The sequence below is a fragment of the Corvus hawaiiensis genome, chromosome 32, assembly GCF_020740725.1.
Source record: "Corvus hawaiiensis isolate bCorHaw1 chromosome 32, bCorHaw1.pri.cur, whole genome shotgun sequence".
Taxonomy (NCBI): domain Eukaryota; kingdom Metazoa; phylum Chordata; class Aves; order Passeriformes; family Corvidae; genus Corvus; species Corvus hawaiiensis.
The window spans coordinates 453,471-475,197 of NC_063244.1; the positions used below are offsets into that span (position 1 = coordinate 453,471).

The following is a 21,727-nucleotide window of genomic DNA, read 5'->3' on the forward strand; positions in this document are numbered from 1 at the left end:
GAATGAGTGACGCCGCGAGAGACCAGTAGAGAACGGGCCTGGCTTCCCGTTCCCGCCCTCTCGATGATTGACAGCGCCCTGCTCCTCTCCGCTCCGCGGGCTCCCGTGACGGGCAGCCCAGCCGGCCAATGGCGACGCGCGCTGCGGGAGCGGGGCGGGCCCGGCGGTGCCGGATGAGGAGACTCTGAGGGGAAGTTTGGCCGCCGCCGCCGCCGCCGCGGGCCCCGTGAGGAGGAGCCGCCGCCGGGAGCGCGGTCCCGGCACCGCCGCGCCGCCATGGGCAACCGGGGCATGGAGGAGCTCATCCCGCTGGTCAACAAGCTGCAAGACGCCTTCAGCTCCATCGGGCAGAGCTGCCACCTCGACCTGCCGCAGATCGCCGTGGTGGGCGGGCAAAGCGCCGGCAAGAGCTCGGTGCTCGAGAACTTCGTGGGCCGGTGAGCGGCGTGAGCGGCGGGAGCGGCGAGGGCGGCGGCGGCGGGCCGGGCCGGCGGGAGCGGCGGGCGGCGGCGCGGGCGTAGAGCGCGTTGGGGAATAGCGCCGGCGTCAGGGCGCGGCCGGCGGAGCGGCCCCCGCGCTGCGCAAACGGCGCAAGGGCCGCGCAAACGGCGCAAGGGCCGCGCGCTGCGCCAGCGGCCGGACCGGAGCGGGGCCCGCGCCGGAGCCCGAGCGGGGCCGGGCCGGGCCCGCCCAGAACCCTGCGGAGAACGGGAGTGGGTCGGGGCGGGCCGGACGCGCTTTGAGGAACGGCAGCGGGGCGGGGCGGCGCGGCCCGTACGCAGTTGGCGTGAGGGGAAGGGGTCAGGGCGGTCCGTACGCAATTGGCGTGAAGGGTTCGGGTCAGGGCGGTCAATACGCGACCGGGGTGAAGGCAGCGGGTGTTGAGGGGGGTTCCAAGGATTCGGGGGGCTCCGTGGATTCCGTGGACGTTGCGGGCTCCCCCGGCGTCGGCACCGTGCCCTGGACAGCGGCACGGGACGGTGCCTGGGCCCCCCCGCGCCGCCGGATTCTCCCGGGATGTCCTGGGAGTGCTCAGCTGGAAGGGCCTTCGTCCCCACCATCGTCACCCTGGGCCCCGGAGATAGGGCCGGTACTGGGATGGGCGCGGGAGCCGAGTCGGGCCACCCTGATAACGGGGGGCAGAGCTCACCACCCTCCCAGCGAGGCAAAGGAACCATCCCAGAAACCCGCAGAAACGGGTGTTTGACTCCAGCACCAGAGCCGCTCCTCCGGCCTTTTGCCTTTGTCTCTCCCCCCGCAATCCATGGGTCAGCTCTTCGCCCCCTCGGGCACTCGCTCCATCCATGCGGAGCCGATTCCTGCTGGGTGCTCCCGTCCTCTCCTGCCCCTTGAGCCGGGGCTGTCACTTCCTGAAGCCACATCCACGGGATCCCATCCCGGACGCTGGGACACCAACAAAAGCCTCCTTCCCGTGACATCGTTCCACCCTGACCCCATCCCGCTCTTCGCTGAACCTTCCCATTCCCAAAAAAACCCAACCACGTGCTTTTCCCGCTGTTTCAGGCTGGTTTTGACATCCCTTTCTCCATGGAAATGCCCCACTGGAAGCTCCAATGGGGCTTTCCTGCAGCTGGGCTTTCCCGCTTGGATCCTTCTGCTCCTGTGGCCTTTCTCCAAGCGGATCCCGAGTGCAGGGTGGGATCCATCACCTGCCGGCCTTTTGCCCTTCTTATCCCAGTGCAGGCCGGATTCCCAGCCTGGATTTGGGCTCTTCCAGCAGGGAGAGGAGCAGTCAGGGTGAAAACGGTGGAGTTATTCCCCATCCTGAATTCCTGGGAATTCTGGCAGCCTCTAATTATGGCGCAGCTGGAAAACCATCCCTGGTAATTAAACCCCTTTGTGTCGCAGTCGGAGGCCGGATCCATCCGGGAATCCTTCCCCACCTCGTTGTGCAGCTTGTGCTAATTAGGGTTAATTACACCCCAGGGGTGTCTGCGGCCTCCTCACAGCACCATTCTCTCTCAAATCCTGTTGGTATCCTTGGGAATGTGGCAGTGAGGAATGCTGGCTGTTGTTATCCCAGCTTTTAGGAGCAATTCTGGGATTCTCTATTTAGGAATTCTGGGATTCTCACCCCGGAATGGCTGAGCAGGGACCGGGGGTTTTTCCCACACCAGCAGCATTGAGCGTTTCTCCGGATCGTGAATTCCGGTGGCTGGGGTGAGCCGAGGCCTCGGGGCTGTTCCGATTGTCCCAACGATCTGCACGGATCCATCGAGCCGGGATCGAAAACCACCCGTGGGGGGTTGGTTCTCTTGATTTTTGCAGCTGTTGGAGCTTTGTCTCGGTTTTTTCTGAGCCCCCAGGAAGCCCTGGATCCGTGCTGGGAAGCCATGGTCCCGTTTCTGTGGTGTTTTACCCTCAAAACACACAGGAGGAGGATCCCGTGGGGCCTTTGGTGCCCAAAATCCCTGTGGAGGGCCCTGGAATTGGTCTAAATCCATGAATTATCCCAACTAGGCTGGAATTTCTCCATGGGGAAGGGCCTGGCCTCACTGATACATCCGTAGGGGGATTGGAATTGGTGGTGAGGGGCCTGGAGCGCCTCAATCCCCGATTAAGTGGGAAAACTCCGAGGGAATGATCTGAGATCGTCAGCGGGATTCACTGTGGCTCCGACATCCCCCAGCTGCTCTTTGGAGCCTTGTCCCAACCCCGCTCTGACAAATCCTTGCGTCCGAGCCCTTCCCGGAGCTGTCTCTGGCCTGGGGGACAATGGAGCCGTTGTCACCCGGGGGTGGGGACAATCCTGGCGGATCCTGACCTCAATGGGGCATTATGAGCCCTCGGGATGGCTGTGCCGAAGGGACAGCCAGGCTTCACCCCGGGCTGGGGCCTGGAGGTGGCCGGGAATCCTCGTCCCGCCTTGGGAGCATCCCCTGCTCCCAGTGGGATGCCTTGGAGATCCCAAAGTGGTGCTAAACCCCAGGATTTAGGATCAATGGGATTTGGGGCCGGTGCGAGCGCTGCCGGAGGGAGAACTGGATCCCACGGGAAGGTGAAGGTGGCAGTGACCCGTCCCGAGGGATTTGGTGTAGCTGCACAGAATCTGGATGTGTCCGGGGGTAAATCCTTTGGGATTTACCTTGGAAAGATGGGTTTGGTGGGAGCCGTCACCAGAGGAACGGGAATTCGGGCAGGAATGGGAAGGAGATCGGGCAGGGATCGGATAGGGACAAGCAGGGATCTGGCAGGGACAAGGTGGGGACGAGCAGGGCCAGGGCCGTGCTCAGGGGTTTCTCCACAGATTTCCCTGGGATTGGGAGGTTCCCTCCGCACTTCTTCACCCCGAGACCTTTGTCCCTGTGCCGGCCACACCTGGATGCAGGTGGGAGGCGGCAGGATCCGGGGAGGTGACGTCCCACGGCTCCTTCCCATGGCTCCTTCCCACGTCACTGCAGGGCTCGGATCCTGCTGACCCCGGACGCAGGGGCAGCCAGAGCTGGTTGGCACCTGCTCCGTGTGGGACACACGTCACTGTCCTCCCGTTTCCTGACGGAGCTGGGAATGCCAGCGGGGCTGGGAGCGGGAGATCACCTCGTTTCCCCCGGGATCAGGGCTGGGAGAAGGGAGCAGCAAAGCCAGAGGTGTTGGACTGCACTTGTGGGAGTCACCCTGAGGCTGACATTCCCGTTGGGATCCACATTCCCCCTGGGATGAACACTCCCTGTCCCAGGCTTAGTGGGGCCTCCCCAAGGTTTATTCCACCTTTTCCCACCCTGGGAGCTGCTCGGGGCTGTCCAGGGGCTCTTCCCGCTGGACCTGTCCTCCCGGTTGGGCAGGAAGTGCTTTTCCGGGGCCGTCACCCTCATCCCGGGGCTGCTGGGGACAGGGCTCAGGGTTTTCCCGGAGAGCTCCGGCGCGCTGCCGGGATCAGGATGACGGAGTCGAGATCTCGTTGTGGTCATTGCCGTGATGTCCAGGCCGGGCAGTTCCCGTCAGAGCCGCTCCCTGGGCGATGCCACCTCCGTGCCCAGCGGAGAATCCGCCCAAGGGTTCCGTCAATCCCTGCGGGACTGCCCCAGCCGCTCCCAGGGAGTTACTGCTCCCGTTTCCCAGCAGGCGCTTCCCCGTCCCATTCCCGCTGCCCTGGGCTCGGGAAAAGGGTGGTGACAGCCCCAGCCCAAAATTCCCATCAGAGCAGCGCCTTTTCCAGGCGGAATTCCCCAAAAAAAGCTCCAGGCACCAGTGCCAGAAGGAATTCTGTGGGACCTTTGCCTTGCAAATCCCCGGGTTTCCATGGGATCTGCACTCGCAGGACTGTCCTGTTCTCTCCCCCAGGAAAGCAGGGATTGATCCCATGTGTTCCCAAGCCCTTTCCACTCTTCCCAGTGCCTCCAGTCCCTTCCCAGGACTTTCCAGTGCTGGAGGAATCAATAGCATTAATTCATTTATTGACCCATCTTTTCATCCCTTCCAGGGATTTCCTTCCCCGTGGCTCTGGAATTGTCACTCGTCGGCCTCTCATCCTGCAGCTCATCTTCTCCAAGACGGGTATGGGGTTGAAAAACCGGGAATTCATTCTGGGTGGAATCGTGGGGGTTTGCACACAGCATCCCTCCCACGTGACACATTCGGGTCCATCCCGCTGCCCCCACATTCCCAGATTCCCCTGCTTATCACGGGAGAATGCGGGGGAGAGCTCTGGGAATGCCTGGGAATGCTGGGGAGGCCGGAGGAACGTCAAGGAAAACCGAGGAATGCTGAGCTGGGCACGGGGGTGACTCATTTTCCCAACCAGATTTCCTCGTCTAACATCAGCCATCCTGATATCCGGGGAGAATTCCTTCATCCCCTTCCCCTGAACCAACCTCTTGCCAAAAAATCCCTGCATCCACGTTAATCCCAAAGCCTCTAGAGAACTCCTGGAGCCATTGTGGTTCCCAGGAGCTGAGGGGGGGTTGGGAAGAGCCGGACTTTGAGTGACGGGACGGTCGATAAGGGCTCTGGGATGGTTGATAAGGGCTGTGGGATGAGGGATGAGGTGTCAGGATGATCCCAGCCCTGGAAGGGGCGGGAGGGTGAGGCAGGGCTGAGGTTTCCCCTCTCCCCCCACAGAGGAAAGGAGGAAGGAAGTTGCACCATCTGTCGCCCCAGAGCTGTCGAAATCCCTTCTCCTGGGGCGGGTTGGGATCCAGGGAGCCTTCCCTGTGTCCTCCAGCCCCTCCTCCACATTCCCCAGACATCCATCCGTCCCCATCCTGCCCTGGCACTGCCAAACACTCCCTGCTTCCAACATTCCCCACCCCTTCCAGAATATGCCGAGTTCCTGCACTGCAAATCCAAGAAATTCACGGATTTCGACGAGGTGCGGCAGGAGATCGAGGCGGAGACCGACCGGGTGACAGGCACCAACAAGGGCATCTCCCCCGTGCCCATCAACCTGCGCGTGTACTCCCCACACGGTGAGGGGAAACTCCGGGAAAACCAGAAAAATTTGGGCGCCCTAAAAGCCAACACCGGCTGCTCCTTGTGTGCAACCTGACACAGCTTTGGGGGTTACGGGGCTGTCCCGGAGTGAATCCGTTGGGAATCCAGCTCCAGAGCAGGGGTGTGAGCGCGGATCCGGCAGCGGGGATCCCTCCCCTCACCCCGCCCGTGTCCCCGCAGTGCTGAACCTGACGCTGATCGACCTCCCGGGGATCACCAAGGTGCCGGTGGGGGATCAGCCGCAGGACATCGAGTTCCAGATCCGGGACATGATCCTGCAGTTCATCAGCCGGGAGAGCAGCCTCATCCTGGCTGTCACGCCGGCCAACATGGACCTGGCCAACTCGGACGCGCTCAAGATGGCCAAGGAAGTGGATCCGCAGGGTAAAGGGACGGGGGTCGCTCCAAGACGTGCTGGGGGCTGTCGTGGCTCAGGGGCCTGCAGGATTTGGGGCTGGAGGGGCTTCTCTGCATTCCTCATCCTCCATTTCCTTGTTCTCCTCCTCCTCTTCCTCCCTGTCCCCTCTCCCGGCAGGGCCAGGGGTTCCTCTCCAGTCGCTGGATGCCCATTGTGTCCCACCTTGTTAGGCTGGGGTTAATTGGGATCAACCCTTGGCTCCACAGGCCTGCGGACCATCGGGGTCATCACCAAGCTGGACCTGATGGACGAAGGCACCGACGCCCGGGACGTGCTGGAGAACAAACTGCTGCCCCTGCGGAGAGGTGCGGCCGGGCGTGGGTCACCCCGTGTCCCTTGGGTCACCTCCGCGTCCCCCTCCGGTCACTCTGTGTGACCCCTGCCCCGTGCCCTTCCCTGGGTCCCCCCCTGTCCCTGGGTCCCCCTTCCACCCCACGATGTCACCACGTGGCCTTTCTGCGCTGTTCCGGCCACATCCCGATCCCGTGTCCCATCCCATGTCCCATCCCATGTCCCTGGCTGTCCCAGGATACATCGGGGTGGTCAACCGGAGCCAGAAGGACATCGATGGCAAGAAGGACATCCGGGCCGCGCTGGCGGCCGAGCGCAAGTTCTTCCTGTCGCACCCGGCCTACCGGCACATGGCCGAGCGCATGGGCACCCCGCACCTCCAGAGGGTCCTCAACCAGGTGGGACAGCCCCTTCCTGCGCCCTTCCTGCCCGCAAAAGCGGAGTTTTCCGCTTTTTTTCCGGGCTGCCGGCTCAGTTTTCCCCAATCCCTCGGCAGCAACTCACCAACCACATCCGGGAGACGCTGCCCTCGCTGCGGAGCAAGCTCCAGAGCCAGCTGCTCTCCCTGGAGAAGGAGGTGGAGGAGTACAAGAACTTCCGCCCCGACGACCCCGCGCGGAAAACCAAAGCCCTGCTGCAGTAGGTTCCTCTCCAGCTGGAAGGGATTTGCCTTTCCCAGCTGGAAATATCCCCAGCACGGAATTCCGCCCTTCCTGTTTGTCTCGGGGAATCGCTCTCCTTGGAGAGGGGAGGGCCGGGGGAAGCCTCTCTGCTGGGAATGCCCACGGAGCATCCCTGCACTCCCTGCTTGCCTTGGGAAGTGGCAGCGCTGGCCCTGCCCATCCCTGACCCGCCCACGCCGCAGAAAAAGCCAGATTTTCCGTTCTCCCCCCCCCCCCCCCCCCAGCTGGAGGAATTTGGGGAATTTTCTTCTCTGGGAGCCCCTCATTCCCAATTTTCCTGCCCAGGATGGTGCAGCAGTTTGGGCTGGACTTTGAGAAGCGGATCGAGGGTTCAGGAGACCAGGTAGACACCCTGGAGCTCTCCGGGGGCGCCAGGATCAACCGGATTTTCCACGAGAGGTTCCCTTTTGAGCTTGTGAAGGTGAGGCCAGTGTGGGGCCATCCCGTTCCTGTGGGTCTGGGTGGGATGGGCCAAGCTCCCACGGAGCCCCAGAGGCCTCCCTCTCTCTGGAGGCTTTTCCAGCCCAAACCATTCCATGATTCCGTCAAAACCTCGAGACTGGAGCCTGGTGATGCTCCAGGGATGGTGGGGGTGGTCCATCCTGGGATGGGTCTTTCCGGGATGGTCCCTCTGTGGCCGGGAGCTGCTGGACCATGGGACAGTCCTGATTCCCGCTCCCTTTCCCGGCAGATGGAATTTGACGAGAAGGATTTGAGGCGGGAGATCAGCTACGCCATCAAGAACATCCATGGGGTGAGGCAAGTATCGGGCACGGAGCCTTCCCTGGAGACAATTCCCAGATCCAGGGGCTGCTTGGAGCATCCCAGGCGAGGGCTTGCTCTCCTGGAAGAGGGATTTGCTCTCCTGAGGTTGAAGTAGTTTTCCAGGAGCAGGGAATCGCTCTCTGGGATCAGGGAATCCCTCCCTCCCATCCCAGTCCCGCTCTGATCCCGCTTTTCCCGCTCCATGGGCTCCAGGACGGGGCTGTTCACGCCGGACCTGGCGTTCGAGGCCATTGTGAAGAAGCAGGTGGTGAAGCTGAAGGAGCCGTGCCTGAAATGCGTGGATTTGGTGATCCAGGAGCTCATCAACACCGTGCGCCAGTGCACCAGTAAGGTACTGGTCAGCCCAGTGAGGGACTGGTCAGCCCAGTGACACCAGTGAGGGATCTCTGGCCAGAGCCATTCCAGCCCCTTCCCCACTCCTTCCACCCAAAAATCCCCTGCTGGTAGAATTTGGGATCAAACTGGGCATTCCTGGGCTTTTCCTTGTGTTCCCTGAGGGGTGGGCTGGGATTTTGGGAGTGCCCCACAGCCCGCCTGGCTCCTCTGGGAACAGTGGGAACGGGAATCGCTTCCGCAGCTTCCGGGCCAGGAATCTGTGGGGTTTAGTGGGGAATCGAGGGTGGAGCCGCCGCTGCTGCCTCGCTCCATCCGCAGCGGTTCTTCCCGGGCCTTTTCCCTCTTTTTCAGCTCGGTTCCTACCCCAGGTTGCGGGAGGAGACGGAGCGGATCGTCACCACCCACATCCGCGAGCAGGAGGGCAAGACCAAGGACCAGGTGAGCTCCCACCCCGTTCCCGACGCCGCTCCTGCGGGAATTCCCGCCTTCCCTAACCCCCAACTCCCTCAGATCCTGCTGCTCATCGACATCGAGCTCTCCTACATCAACACCAACCACGAGGATTTCATCGGATTTGCCAAGTGAGTCCTGTTCCGGGGGGAGAATTCCCACATGCCCGGCCTGCGGGGGTTGCTTTCCTTGCGGGAAACCGGAGTCTCCCACACCCCCATCCACACCAGCGCCTTTGGCACCCGCTTCCCTCAGGTTTGGGATACGGCAGAGGGGCTGGGAAAAGCTCCAGCCGCAGGAATTTGGATGAATCCCGATGGTTTGGGCTGTGGGAACGACCCTGGAGCTGTCACAGAGTGGGAATCGCTGCCTGTGCTCTGTCCCACATTCCCGTGACTTTTCCCGGTGTTTTCCAGCCCCACACCTGGGAAGCTCCCAGACGCCCACACCCCCCTTCCGCTCCTTAAATTCCTACACTCCTCCTCCTGTTTTTTTCTCTCTTCCCCCTTTTTTCTCTGTCTCTCCGCCTCCGGTCACATTCCTTGCTTTCCTCCTGCTCTCTGCTGTTTTTCCTTGGATCCATCACCTCTCTCTATCTCTCCGGACTCTTCCGATCCTCTCCCGCCCCAGCTGTTTCACTGAGCAGCACGTGGTGACCGGGTGGGTACCGGCGGCAGCTCCCCCTTCCCACGGGATCCTGGGAGCTTCCCCCGGGATCTGGGAGAGCCGGGAGCTTCCCCTCTGCCCCCGGGAGCTGGGGAGGCTTCCGCTGGGGGCTGGGAGCTTGTCCTTGGATTTGGGATCCTGGAGCTTCTCCTCCCACCTCGGCTTTGGAATTGGGAACCATGGAGCTTTTCCTTTGGAGTTGGGAGCTGGGGAGTTTCTCTTCCCAGTTCAGCCTTGGTTTTGGGATCCTGGAGCTTCTCCTCCCAGTTCAGCTTTGGAATTGGGAACCAGGGAGCTTTTCCTTTGGTTCTGGGAGCCAGAAAACTCCTCTGGATTTGGGAGCTGGGTTGTTTCCCCTCCCAGTACAACTGGGAGCCTGGAGCTTCTCCCAGTTTGGATCATCCATGCCCAGGGATCTGGGCAGAGCTGTCGGGATCAGGGCAGGCAGGGAGCCCCCAATCCCCGGATCCTGGCAGGTCGGGGAAGCCATCCCGTGGCTCCCCTTTCCCGGGGGTGGGTGTGTCCCCCCGTGTGCTGCTCCGGGGTGTCCCGATGGAATTTTAACGGATTTCCTGGATTTTGTTCCCGCTCCTGACTAACGGTTCCGCCCCCTCGGTGCTCAGGAGAGACAGGTAGCTTTCCCTCTGGTGCAGGTAATGCTCGATCCCAATCCGGGGGGAATTAGGTGTTTCTGGAAGCTCCTGGTTCTCGGTGGTTGGGCTGGGAATTCCCTCGGGAATCTGCAGCCACTGCTCGGCGTTCCCCCTCTGGAATTCTGTCCTGGGAATGCCCATCCCTGAGGAAGGAGATCCCGGTGTCCCCGTCCCCCCTGTCTGCACTCGCTCCTGGGCAAACCTCGGGAAAGGGCTCTGGAATTTCCCCCCTTTGGATCGGCTCATCCCCGCGGTGTTCTGGGCGGGAAGCGTCCATCTCTCGCCTTCCTCCTCCCGACCTAAAAGTGCCGTTTTTTTCCCCGTTTCGCAGCGCGCAGCAGCGGAACACACAGACCAACAAGAAGAGAGCGATCCCGAACCAGGTACGGCCGGAGGCTCCCGGAATTCCTGCTCCCCGCAGCGGGCAGGGCCGGCCCTCCGGGATGTCCGGTCCGGAGCTCGGACAGCGGGATCCAAGCCCATCCCTAAACATTTGTAGTTAAGGCCGGGCTTGGACATGGAAAAGCCGGAACTCCAGGGCAGAGCAGGAGCGGAATTCCTGTCTGAAACCAGCGGGATTTGGGATAAACCAGGCGGGAGATGCAGCCCCGAGAGTGGGGGGTGAGGGATTGGGAACCGGGAGAGCACCAGGATGTCCCGGGAGAGCACCAGGATGTCCCCGGAGAACACCAGGATGTCCCGGCAGCTGTGTCCCCCCAGTCCTGCTCCCGAGGGGATTTCGGGATGAGCAGGAGCGGCCGTGCCCCTTCCCCGGCCTCGGGCCCTCGCTCCCTCCGGAAGCCGCTCCGAGGGATTAACGCTGGGAATGACCATTAATAGCATGTAACGGGTTTTCTTCTGCTGTTTTTCTGCTTTTTCCTCCCTTTTTTGTGCTTCCCGCTCTCTCCCTCTCCTGCCGCTTCCTCCCCCTTCCTGTCCTGTCTCCTTTTCCTGCTTTTTTTTTTTTTGTCTTTTTCCCCCTTAATTTTGTGCGCCCAAAGGGGGAGATCCTGGTAAGTACCACGGAGCGGGATGATGCCGGGACAGCACCCGGCGAGGGCGGCCCTGCCAGGAGCAGCATTCCCAATCCCAGAAACGCTGCCCTCCCGCTTCCCGGGATGGAGGACACTGGTGGGAGAAGGGGGACGGGATTCCCAGAGGGAGCAGCCGGGATCTGCCGGGGGAAATCGGCTTTGTCCCCGCTTGGCTCTTCCCACAGCCAGGAAAAAAAGGGGATTTGGGGTGATTCCAGCCCGTGCCTGGTTTTCCCAGCCTTTGGGAAGCAGGAATCCAAAATCTTTCTGGTTTAGGCCAGAATGGCTGTGGAGGGATGAGATTCCCTTGATTCCTTTGGGAATACATGGGGGGGAGGGCTTGAAGTTCATGACTTCCCCCAGATTCCCTCTTTTTTTGGGATTTGAGGTTGAGCCAACACCAGAATTCCAGCCTGGATGCTCCAAGCCCTGGCATTCCACCCACGGAGCTCCTCCTGGGACAGGGAGGGCAGCGATTCCCTGCCCGGGATCCAGGTGGATCCTGGTCCCACTGCTCCCCGCTCGGGGCCCATTGCCATTCCAGGAACGTGGAAGTGGCTGAGAGGGAATTGTTTCCAAACCCCAGTTTGGGATTTACAGCCTCGGGGTGGCCTCAGCCCTCCTTTCCAGTTTTCCCCATGGGCAAGAAAAGCAGGATAATCCCATGGATCCTGCATCTGGATAAAGCTGGAATGTTGGAGCCAGTGGCAGGTGAAGCTCCTTGGCCTCGGTCACCACATTCCCGTGGGAAAGCGGCCGTGGATTGGCACAGAAATGCCTTTATTCCTCAAAAAATACAGATTTTATGAGGCTGCTGGACCTGCCTGGGATCCCGCTCCTGCTCCATGAATCCTTGTCGCAGCTCCAGCCTTTTCCCGACTCCTCAGGGTCTTTTTCTGACCCTTCCATTCCCTCTGAGCACCATCCAGACGTTCCTGGAAAACCCCAGGAACCTCCAGAGTTCCGGGCAGGGCCGTTCCCTCGCCAGCTGTGGGACGGGATCGCGACGGGAAGGGGGGAGAGCTGGGAATTCGGGATGGGAGCCCCAAAACCATCCCAGTTTTCACCAGAATCCATCGGTTTTAAAGGAACTTCCTCCCTCCTTCCAAGCCCCTTTTCCTTCTGATCCCTTTTCCCAGTAATCCCCCTGGCCCCCCTCACTTCACTCCCATCCCTTTCCCGATCCCTGATCCTCCCCACTCCTCCCTCTCCCCCTTCCCGCCTCCGTTCCTTTAAAACCCACTTGGATCCGATCCCGAGATCCTTCCCAAACGGGAATTGGGCTCTCGGAGGTGAAATCCCTCCCCCGCCCCCCGCAATTCCCGGGCTCTCCGTCCTTCCTGGCGCCCGGAGCGCTCCGTCCGCGCTCCGCCGCAGCTCCAGCTTCGCTCCTTCCTCGCCCCGGGAATTTGTCGTGGCTCTGGTGCTGGAAAACCGGAGGGACCCGGAATCCCCTCGTCTCCGGAGGGATCCCGGTGTTCCTGTTGGAGCCACGACAAGCTCCGTGTCCGACCCATCTCTGCCCCTTCCCGAGGGTTGTTCCCGCTCCAGCCGCGCTTCCCACTGACCCCGTGAGCCCCTGGCACTAACCTGTGGTGGGATAACCCCAGGGTGGGGCAGCTGGGATATGAGGAAGTGCTGGGGTAGGGATGTGCTGGGGTAAGGAAATGCTGGGATACAGGGAAGCAGCTGGGCTAGGGAAGCGCTGGGATTTGGAATCCGCAGTGGATCCCCACCAGCTCCCTCCTGCCCAGAGTCCTGGAGAATAATTCCCAGTGAGATGTTCCTCAGCACTGGGCGGGCATTCCCCAGGACTCTGGGATCTGTCCGTGGATCCGTGGGGCTGTGGGATCCATCCAAGGGGTGCTGGAGCTTTTCCTCCCTGCCAGCGACGGGAATTTGGGTTTGGATCCGTCAGAGCCACGGGATTGTCTCGCCGGCCCAGGCAGCTTTTCCCACCCAGCTTTGGGAGCGGGGAATGCTCCAGGCGTCCCCTCCACCTGCTCCCAGCTTCCCCATGGGCCGGGGGCTCGGGATGCGCCGGGCTTTGGGATCGCTCCGGGGGCTGCCCCTGGAATCCGTCCGTGACCTCTCCTTCCTTCCCCCCGGCTCCGGCGCGCTCCAGGTGATCCGCAGGGGCTGGCTCACCATCAACAACATCAGCATCATGAAGGGCGGCTCCAAGGAGTACTGGTTCGTGCTCACGGCCGAGTCGCTGTCCTGGTACAAGGACGAGGAGGTACGGACGGAAAAACGGGATGTGGGGAGGGAATCTGCCATTCCCAGGGCTCCAGGGGCAGATCCTTGGGATGGGGGCGTGATTAGCGCTCAGGGTTAATTATCACCAGAGGATCCCGAGTTCCCTGTTCCCAAACCTTGGCATCCTCTGAAGTCACATTCCAGCCGGGAATGCACCCTGATTCCCTCACTTCCCGGGATTTTGGGGTGCTGGAGCCAGCAGCTCCCCCCTTTTCCCTGCTGGGAGTTTGGGAAGGAGTGGCTGCTGCTTGTTCATTCCTTGCTGGTCCAGCTGGGAATGGCTCCATCCCTCTCCGGCTGTTCCGGGGTGCCCCAGATCCCCCTCGTTCCCAGAGTGGTTCCTCAGGGCTTCCCCCAGGAAAGGGCCCAGGCAGCTCCAGCTCCTCCGTGGAAGTTTCGGGTTTTCCAGCGTTCCCGCCCCCCGATCCCGCTGATCCCGCTCCTCCGCTGACGTCACCCGAGGCTGTGGGGGGGCCCTTCCCGGGATTTCAGGGGGGGAAGGGCTCAGGAGGGGCCAGAGCCCAGCACAGGCTCAGGAAAAGGAGACACGGACACAGCGTTTATTCCCCGGGAACGGCCGGGCGCGGTGCGCGGGATCCCGGCCCAGTTTTCCTTTGTTCCTCCAGGCAAAGCCGAATCTCTTGGGCACTCCCCGAGCCCCCCAAACCCCCCCCCAAATCACTGATCCCCCCGCACATTCCCGCCCGGAGCCATCCCGGTTTCCTGCAGGGCCTCTCCAGGGGGGCCCCTTGGAATGGGAAGTGGCCGCGGGATGAATGAGGCTCTGTCCTCGCTCCCAGACCCCCCCAGTCCCTAAAGAACCGGAGTGGCCCCAGCACTGCGGGCACACCGAGGGAGGGGGGCACAGCCCCTCCGACCCCTCCCCTGGAAAAAGCCGCACAAAGCCCTTGGGATCGGCCGGGAAAGGGGCGATTCCCACTCACCTGCGGGGTCCGCCCGCGGCGCCGCCCGCGCCGGCGTAACCAATGTGCAGACTACTGTACATCCCTTCCCAGCTGAACAGGTAGTCTGAACACTGGGAGCGCCGGCCCGGAATTCCCGTGTCCCTTGGGATCATCCTGCGGCGTCCTCCGGCCCGTCCCCCTCCCCGGCCGCTTCCTCGGGGCGCTCCGGGGGCGTTTTTCGGGGGGATCTCAGTCCCGGGGCAGCGGCTTTGTCTCCTCCTGACGTGGCAGAGCCGCCGGCACCGAATCCCGCCTGGAAAAGCGCTGTGGGTTTTTCAGGAAATCGGGGGGGGGGGGGGGGGGGGGGGGGGCGGGGGGGGGGGGCCGGCTCCGGGTTCGTGGCCTCTCCACAAAGGCCAACGTCACTTTTTGGGACCATCTGGAGACAAAGTGGAGCTGGAGCTGCTCTAAACAATTCCAGATGTTCCCGTTTCGGCGGCCCCTCGCTGGAAGCGGCTCCGAGGCTCCAGCCACATTCCTGGGGATCCATGCTGGGAGCAGGGTGGGCTCCGGGGGGGATCCAGCTCCATCCCGGAGCTGCCCACGGAGCCGGAGGGACCAAATCCCAAATCATCCCTGGGAAAGGCAGAGTGGCACCGCCAGGGATCCATGCGGATTCAGGAGCAATTCCCCCATCCCAGGCTCCACAGGATGGGCTGGGAATCTCCTGGTGAACCTCTTCCAGTGGGAGTTTGGGATCTGCATTCCCGAAGCCAGGGGTTCATTCCCCCTCCTTGGCCTTAAGGAAGCTCATCCCTTCTTCCCTCTGGTCCCCTTTTCCAGGAGAAGGAGAAGAAGTACATGTTGCCTTTGGATAATCTGAAAATCAGGGATGTGGAGAAGGGATTCATGTCCAACAAACACGTCTTCGCCATCTTCAACACGGAGCAGAGGTAGGGAATCCTCCCAGAATCCCGGGGTCGCTCTGGAGCCGCTCCCTGCTGACGGGCTCCTGGTTTTCATGGATTTTCCCTTCCCTCGGACATCGCTCCTCCAGACCCCGGCACCGCTCCCAGCTCCTCCTGGAGGAGGCTGGGACCCCACAGAGGGGGAACTCTCCAGGGGAAGCGGCGGCTTATCCGATACGTACACTGGGATTCCGCTGGGATTTGGGGCCCTGTCCATGATCCCAACCCCCGGTTCCGCTCCTTCCCCCGCAGGAACGTGTACAAGGACCTGCGGCAGATCGAGCTGGCCTGTGACTCCCAGGAAGACGTGGACAGCTGGAAAGCCTCCTTCCTCCGGGCGGGAGTTTATCCCGAGAAAGACCAAGTAAATTCCCACCGCATTTCCCGATCCCTCCAGGGCTGGGCCTGGGATGCTCCTGGGGGGAGTGTGCAGGTCTTGGGATCCCCTGGGAAATGCCAGGGAGAGGATGGAATTCCCAAGGGTGCCGCTGGATGGATCCGAGTCATTCCTGAGGCCGGGAACGGGGGGGATTCTCCCCGAGTCGCTCCGATCCCGCTGGTAACTCACTCCCTGCTTTTCCAGACGGAGAGCGAGGACGGGGCTCAGGAAAACACCTTTTCCATGGATCCGCAGCTGGAGCGGCAGGTGGAGACCATCCGGAACCTCGTGGATTCCTACGTCGCGATCATCAACAAATCCATCCGGGACCTCATGCCAAAGACCATCATGCACCTCATGATCAACAATGTGAGCGGGGAAGGGCTGGGAGCAGGGAGAAGGGGCTGGAGGATGGCAAAAGGATCTGGAGAACTGTGGGAGCAGCTGAGGGAGCTGCAGGGGCTCAGCCTGGAAAAACGAGGCTCCAGGGGTTCCCAGCGATTCCCTGGAAGGAGATGGAGCCAGGCAGGGGTTGATCCCTTCTCCCGAGGGACGGGACGAGAGGAAGTGGCCTCGAGGGGAGCCGGGGTGGGGTTCAGGTTGGATTTGGGGAAGACTCTTCCACGGGAAGTTTTCCATCCCTTGGCCTTGCCTCAGACCTGTGGATGTGGCATGTGGGGACAGGGATCAGGGCGGCTCCAGGCTCGGACTCCGCGCGCTCCCCGGCTTTCCCACCCCAAACAATTCCGTACGCTTCGCTTTCCGCACGGATCCGCTCCCGTTCCCGGCCTCTCCCCCAAACCAAAGCGCTGCCCAGCCCTTCCCTTCTCTTCCCAGACCAAGGATTTCATCCTCTCGGAGCTCCTGGCGTTCCTGTACTCCTCATCCGACCAGAACAGCCTGATGGAGGAGTCGGCGGAGCAGGCGCAGCGCCGGGACGAGATGCTGCGCATGTACCACGCGCTCAAGGAGGCGCTGGGCATCATCGGCGACATCAGCACCAGCACCGTGTCCACGCCTGTGCCCCCGCCCGTGGACGACACCTGGCTGCAGCCTGGCGCCGGACACAGGTGGGAACGCCGGGATTCGGGGGGTCCAGGGTGTTTCTTGCCGGATTTGGGGGGGTTCGGGGTGTTCCTGGGGTGTTTCCAGAGGGGTTTGCGGTGTTTCTAGAGGGGTTTGAGGTGTTTCCAAGGGGTCCTCAGGGGATTGAGGGTGTTCCTGGGAGGGTGAGGGTCTTTCCAGAGGGATTTTGGGTGTTTCCAGAGGGGTTTTGGGTGTTTCCAGAGAGATTGAGGGTGTTTCCAGAGGGGTTTTGGGTGTTTCCAGAGCGGTTTTGGGTGTTTCCAGAGGGTGTTTTCAGCAGGACTGGGGTATTCCCAGGGGTCTGGGATATTTCCAGAGGTGGTATTTGAGGTGTTCCTGTGGGATTTCCCTTCTTCCCAGAATGATATATCCTGTTCCCGTGGGTGTTGGGGTGTCCCCATGGATGTCAGGGTGTTCCCAGGGACGATTTCCCTTGTTCCCAGTGGGATTTCCATCGCTCCCCCGGCTCCCGGGAATTCCCCGTGGGGGTTCGGGGATCCCGGGCCGTGTCCATTCCCTCCCGGATGACCAATCCCATTCCATGTCCAGCCCCCCCCCGCAGCGCCGGCCACCCTCGGCTCTGCTCCCTCCGGGCCGCCCTCCCTCGCTCCGGGCCCCGGCTCCGGGGCCGCCGCCGCTGCTGCCGCTGCCCGGGGGGGGCCCGCCCGCCTTCACCGCGCCCCCGATCCCGTCCCGCCTCGGCCCCTTCGCCGCCGCCAGCGACCCCTTCACGGCCCCGCCCCAGATCCCCGCCCGGCCCGCGCGGATCCCGCCCGGGATCCCACCGGGAGTACCCAGGTGAGACAATCCCGGGAGGAGCGAGCGCGGGGGGCTGGGATTGAGGGGTGGGGGCTGCTCCGGGGGGGTCCCACCGAGGATCCCACCGGAACCTGCCGGGCTCTCAGCCCCCCGCTGCCCCGCAGGAGACCCCCGGCAGCCCCGAGCCGCCCGACCATCATCCGCCCGGCCGAGCCGTCCCTGCTGGATTAACCCCGGAGCTGCCGGGGATCCGCGGGATCCGCCCCCCCGCCGCCGCCGCCGCCGCCCTCGGAACGGGGGAGAACGGGGGAAAAACAACCCCGAGCCCCTCGCAGCCCTCCCGGAACCCCCCGGCCGATCCCAGGGCCGATCCCGGGGCTGATCCCGGATCCCGGGGCCGATCCCGGGGCTGATCCCGGCCGGTGGCAGCTCCATGGCTGGTCCCAGCAGCTGATCCTGGCAGCTCCGAGGCTGCTCCCGGAGCCCCCCCAGCCCGTCCGGGGCGCAGGCCGGGACAGTGACGGATTTTTGGGGTGGGGGGGGAATATTGCACTTTGTCAGAATTCCCGGCGCTCCCGCCGGGATGGCCCGAGGGGGGTGATGGTCCGATCCCCACTCTTGCCTTCCTCCTCCTCCTCCTCCTCCTCTTCCTCCTCTTCTTCCTCCTCTCCCCCTCCCACAAGTTTTGTATGAATATATTCCCCAGAACGCCGTGGGATTTGGGGATTCTCCCCCAGACCCGCCCACGGCTCCTCCCCTGCCGCAGCCCAGGTTTGGGGGTTTTTTTTTTAGAGCTTCGGGGTTTTTAGAGGTGGGGAAAATACTGGAATTCCCAGAGGGATTCACTAATGAACCCAATTCCCGGTCGGTCCGCGAACCTCAGGAATTTCCTCTCGGGAATAACCCCGCGGAGGAGGAGGAGGAGGAGGAGGAGGAAGCCGCGACCCCCCAGGCTCCGTTATCCCGGGAAGCCGCAGCGTCCCGGGGCAGGGGGAGGGGGGATCCGTATCCATGGGGAATTCCCGGAGCGAGGAGGGGGGGGTTTGCTCTGGAAGCATCTCCCCCTTCTCTCCCCCCGTGTTCCCAATCCCGCTCCGCCGGCTCCGGCTGGGAGCCGAGGTTGTAAATATTTTTACAGACTTGTATTAATTGTATAAAAAAAAAAAGGAAAAAAAAAACAAAACAAAAAACCCAAAAAAAACCAAAACCAGGAAAAAAAAAAAAGAAAAAAACAAAAAAAAACAAAAACAAAACTTCCCGGCCCAGCAATAATATGGATTTTTCCAACCCCCCCCGGCCCCGGTGCCTTAACGACCCCCCGGCTCGGGGGGGCCAATTAATCCATTAACGAGCCGGGGGCGGTTTTGGGGGGGCGGCTCCGGCCCCCCCCGGGGGTCCCCCCGAAGTGCCTCCGCTCCGCGTCCCATTAATGAACTAAAAACCGGCAAAAAAATCCAAATAAAGGGAAAAAAAAATCAAAACCGAGTGAGATGTGTGGGATTTGGGGGGGGGGGGAGGTTAGCCTCGCTCTTCACCCTTTGGGGGGGATGGGGGATTTGGGGGCTCCCGGGGGGGTCTCAGGGCGCAGCTCCCCCCGTTCCCACCGGGACCCGCCCTTGTCCCGCTCCCGCTCCCCAGAATTTCATGGATAACGGTTAAAACAGCCCGAAGTTCAATTTATTTGCGTCGGTCCGCCCGGGAAGGGGGGGCTGCGGGCTCTGCCCCGCCCGTCCCGGCGGGATTCACCCCTCCGGCCTGGAACGCCGCGATGCGGACCCGAGCTCCCGCGGGGATTCACCCCCAATCCCGGGGGTCTCCCCTTCCGACCCCGCTCCGGGGTCCACGTGCAAAATCCGGGATTTCGGGACAGTTTGGGGTCAAAATTCCTTCGGGATCAGCCGCGGCCACGGGCGCCGCCATCGCCGCGCGACGCCGCTCAGGGAGGCCCCGACCAGGGCTGCCGGCGGCGCCGCCTGAGGCGGGAGGTGACCCCGGGACCCCGCCTGATCCGAGATCCCGGCGGCGATCCCGGTAACTGATCCCAGCGGCGATCCCGGTAACTGATTCCGGCGGCTGGTCCCAGTAACTGATCCCGGTGACTTGTCCCAGTCGCTGATCCGGGAGTTTTTCAGGCGGCACCGGGGCCGCCCGCGGCGCAGGGTCCTCTCTTCCCCCGGCCTCCCCCTGGGTCCTCTGCGCTCATTGGCTGTTCCCTCCCATGTGTCCTGACTTCTGATTGGCCAGCGCGAAATTGTCCCCGCCCCCTCCGTAGCCCCGGTGGTCGCGGGCGCCGCCTGGCGGAGCAAGAGTCCCACAATGCACCGCGCGGGGCCCGGGGCAGCCGAGGGGAATTTGGGGGCAAATTTGGGGATTTGGGGGCAGATTTTCAGGTCCAGGGCGAAAAATGGGAAGAGATTTGAAGGTCTGGGGGCAGACTTTGGGAAGTGCAGGTCTGATTTGGGGGTGTGGGGCAGATTTGAGGGATTTTAGGGCAGATTTGGGGAGTCTTGAGGTAGATTTTGGGGACCCAGGAGCAGATTTTGGGGTCTCTGGGGCAGATGTGGGGGTCCAGGGTCCCTCCTTCCATCCCTTTCATGTCAAGATCGCGACAACTCGAGGCGCCAGCCCCGGAAATCTGTTCCCAGCCTGGAGGATCCGCATTTCCCCCCCCCGAGCTCGGAGCTTTGGGTACAAAAAACCCATTTTTGCGCAATGGGTGAAAAATTCATTTCCTGGGGCCGAGAGCAGCCGCTTCCTTCCTGCGCCCTGAATCCCCGGCCCGGCGCCGCCCGGCTCTTCCCGGCGCATTCCGGCGCATTCCGGCTCATCCCTCGTTCCCGGGGAGCTCCCACAGGAGGAGGAGGAGGAGGAGGAGGAGGATGAGGTTGGAGTTTCTGCTCCTCGTGGCCGCGGCGTTTCCCTCGTGCCTGAGTCAGATGAGCCACGGTTCCCGCCAGGATTCCCGCCAGGATTCCTGCCAGGATTCCCGCCACAATTCCCGCCGTTCCATAGCCACGCCAAGGCTGCTCCCGGCGCCGTTGGTGCTCCGGATGCCCCCGGGCCTGGGTCCCCCCCGGATCCGCTGCCTGGCCCCCGCGACGCTTCTCCGGCAGCACCTTTGAGCTTTTCCAGGGAATCTCGGCGCTCCCGGTGCAGAGCGTTCCGGCCGCTCCCGACCACCACTGGGCCGAGTTCTCCCTGCCCGGAGCCGCCCGGTGCTTCTGGTGCCGGTACCGGAGCCACAACGGCAGCGTCTGGCTGGAGTCAGAGCTGAGCCCCGGGATTGGGAGCTCCGGTGGGTGGGGGGGGGGGGGGGGGGGGCTCATCCCGGGGGGGAATCCCCTTCCCGCACCCGGGGGGTGCCGCGGAGCCAAATCTGGTGTTTTTCTCCCAGATTTGGGCGGATGCCGAGTGTCACCCCAGCGACGCCGCGGCCACGGGACCCCCCCCCCACCGCCGGCGCCTTGCGGGGAAGGTACCGGCACCACCCCGGGGCTGATCCCTGCCGCGGATCCCGGTCCGGACCCCGGTGATCCCTCCCCCCCACCCTCTCTCCCCTTCCAGTTCCTTCCTGGCTCCTCCCGGGTCTCGGTCGGTGCCGCCGTCCTGGGGCTGCTGCTGTTGCTGGCGGCCGTGGCCGTGGCCTGGCAAGGTGGGCAGGGGGCTCAGAACCGGGAATTCCGGGGGGGGCAGCACCCAGGGACCCCCACCCCGCCCTGCAGGGCTGTCCTGGCCCCCGGTGCCACCGGTTCTGCTCCTCACAGGCGTCCGGGCGGCGGCGTGGGCAGAGCCACACGGTCCCGGCCCCGGTAAGGCCAGACCCCCATGCCGGTGCTGTGACCCCCCCCAGGCCCCTCAATCCCACCCGTGTCCCCCCAAAATCCACGCCCGTGTCGCTCCTGTCTCGGCAGAGCTTCCCCCATGGCCCCCGCGCCGGCGCCGCCGTCCCAGTGAGGGGGGTCCCCGAGGATCCCGGTTGTGCCTCTGCTCCTTTGGGTCCTGGGTCCCGGTCCTTTGAGCGCGTCCCGGTGTCCCCACGGGTCGGGGCTGCGCCGCTGCTGCCTCAGCTCCGCCGTGGCCCCGGTGCTGCCAGAGCGCCCACCGGACTCTCCGGTTGCCAATAAAAGCGTTCGTCTGCAGCGCCGCCGCCGCCGCCGCATTCCCGCGATCCCGGTGCCGGTGCCAGTCCTGGTGTCGGTGGCAGTTCCCAGGTGCCGTGTCCCATTCCCAGTGCCCCGTTCCCATTCCCGGTTTCCCATTCCCAGTGCCGATTCCGGTTTCCCATTCCCGGTGCCCCGTTCCCATTCCCAGTGCCGATTCCCGGTTTCCCATTCCCGGTGCCCCGTTCCCATTCCCAGTGCCCATTCCCATTCCCGGTTTCCCATTCCCAATGCCCCGTTCCCATTCCCGGTGCCCCGTTCCCATTCCCGGTTTCCCCATTCCCAATGCCCCGTTCCCATTCCCGGTGCCCATTCCCGGTGCCCCGTTCCCATTCCGCCTGTCCTGTTCCCATTACCGGTGCCCCGTTCCCATTCCCGGTGCCCATTCCCGGTGCCCTGTTCCCATTCCCGCTGTCCTGTTCCCACTCCCCGGTGCCCATTCC

The 21,727-nt window shown here is 63.1% G+C and overlaps 2 protein-coding genes across 6 annotated transcripts; both read left to right on the top strand.

The window, feature by feature from the left end:
- Nucleotides 1–183: 183 nt before the first annotated feature.
- On the top strand, nt 184–18,605 carry DNM2 (dynamin 2). Of its 5 annotated transcripts, none has more exons than XM_048289788.1 (22): nt 184–437; nt 4,442–4,515; nt 5,277–5,426; nt 5,632–5,835; nt 6,076–6,174; nt 6,398–6,558; nt 6,657–6,799; nt 7,129–7,264; nt 7,535–7,602; nt 7,822–7,960; nt 8,317–8,403; nt 8,476–8,546; nt 9,046–9,075; nt 10,066–10,117; nt 10,736–10,747; nt 12,894–13,007; nt 14,776–14,885; nt 15,153–15,264; nt 15,484–15,648; nt 16,117–16,349; nt 16,915–17,163; nt 17,289–18,605. In XM_048289788.1, the coding sequence occupies exons 1-22, from the start codon at nt 277–279 to the stop codon at nt 17,353–17,355; spliced, it is 2,637 nt and encodes an 878-aa protein (XP_048145745.1). In that variant the 5' UTR covers nt 184–276; the 3' UTR covers nt 17,356–18,605. The 5 variants fall into 5 exon arrangements, with proteins under 5 accessions (XP_048145745.1, XP_048145747.1, XP_048145746.1 ...); XM_048289790.1 differs by lacking the exon at nt 9,046–9,075 and adding an exon at nt 9,705–9,713; XM_048289789.1 differs by lacking the exon at nt 10,736–10,747.
- Nucleotides 18,606–20,333: 1,728 nt separating this feature from the next.
- LOC125318942 (collagen alpha-1(I) chain-like) lies at nt 20,334–21,264 on the top strand. Its single transcript, XM_048289904.1, has 5 exons — nt 20,334–20,419; nt 20,519–20,599; nt 20,689–20,776; nt 20,889–20,933; nt 21,036–21,264. The coding sequence occupies exons 2-5, from the start codon at nt 20,529–20,531 to the stop codon at nt 21,246–21,248; spliced, it is 417 nt and encodes a 138-aa protein (XP_048145861.1). The 5' UTR covers nt 20,334–20,419; nt 20,519–20,528; the 3' UTR covers nt 21,249–21,264.
- Nucleotides 21,265–21,727: the final 463 nt, after the last annotated feature.

Coding starts and splice junctions, on each gene's coding strand:
- LOC125318942 (XM_048289904.1), top strand. CDS start 20,529: ATGCCGAGTGTCACCCCAGCGACGCCGCGGCCACGGGACCCCCCCCCC. Junction 20,777..20,888: donor CGTGGCCGTGGCCTGGCAAG/GTGGGCAGGGGG, acceptor TGCTCCTCACAG/GCGTCCGGGCGGCGGCGTGG. Junction 20,934..21,035: donor GCCACACGGTCCCGGCCCCG/GTAAGGCCAGAC, acceptor CTGTCTCGGCAG/AGCTTCCCCCATGGCCCCCG.
- DNM2 (XM_048289788.1), top strand. CDS start 277: ATGGGCAACCGGGGCATGGAGGAGCTCATCCCGCTGGTCAACAAGCTG. Junction 438..4,441: donor CTCGAGAACTTCGTGGGCCG/GTGAGCGGCGTG, acceptor CATCCCTTCCAG/GGATTTCCTTCCCCGTGGCT. Junction 9,076..10,065: donor GAGCAGCACGTGGTGACCGG/GTGGGTACCGGC, acceptor CCCGTTTCGCAG/CGCGCAGCAGCGGAACACAC.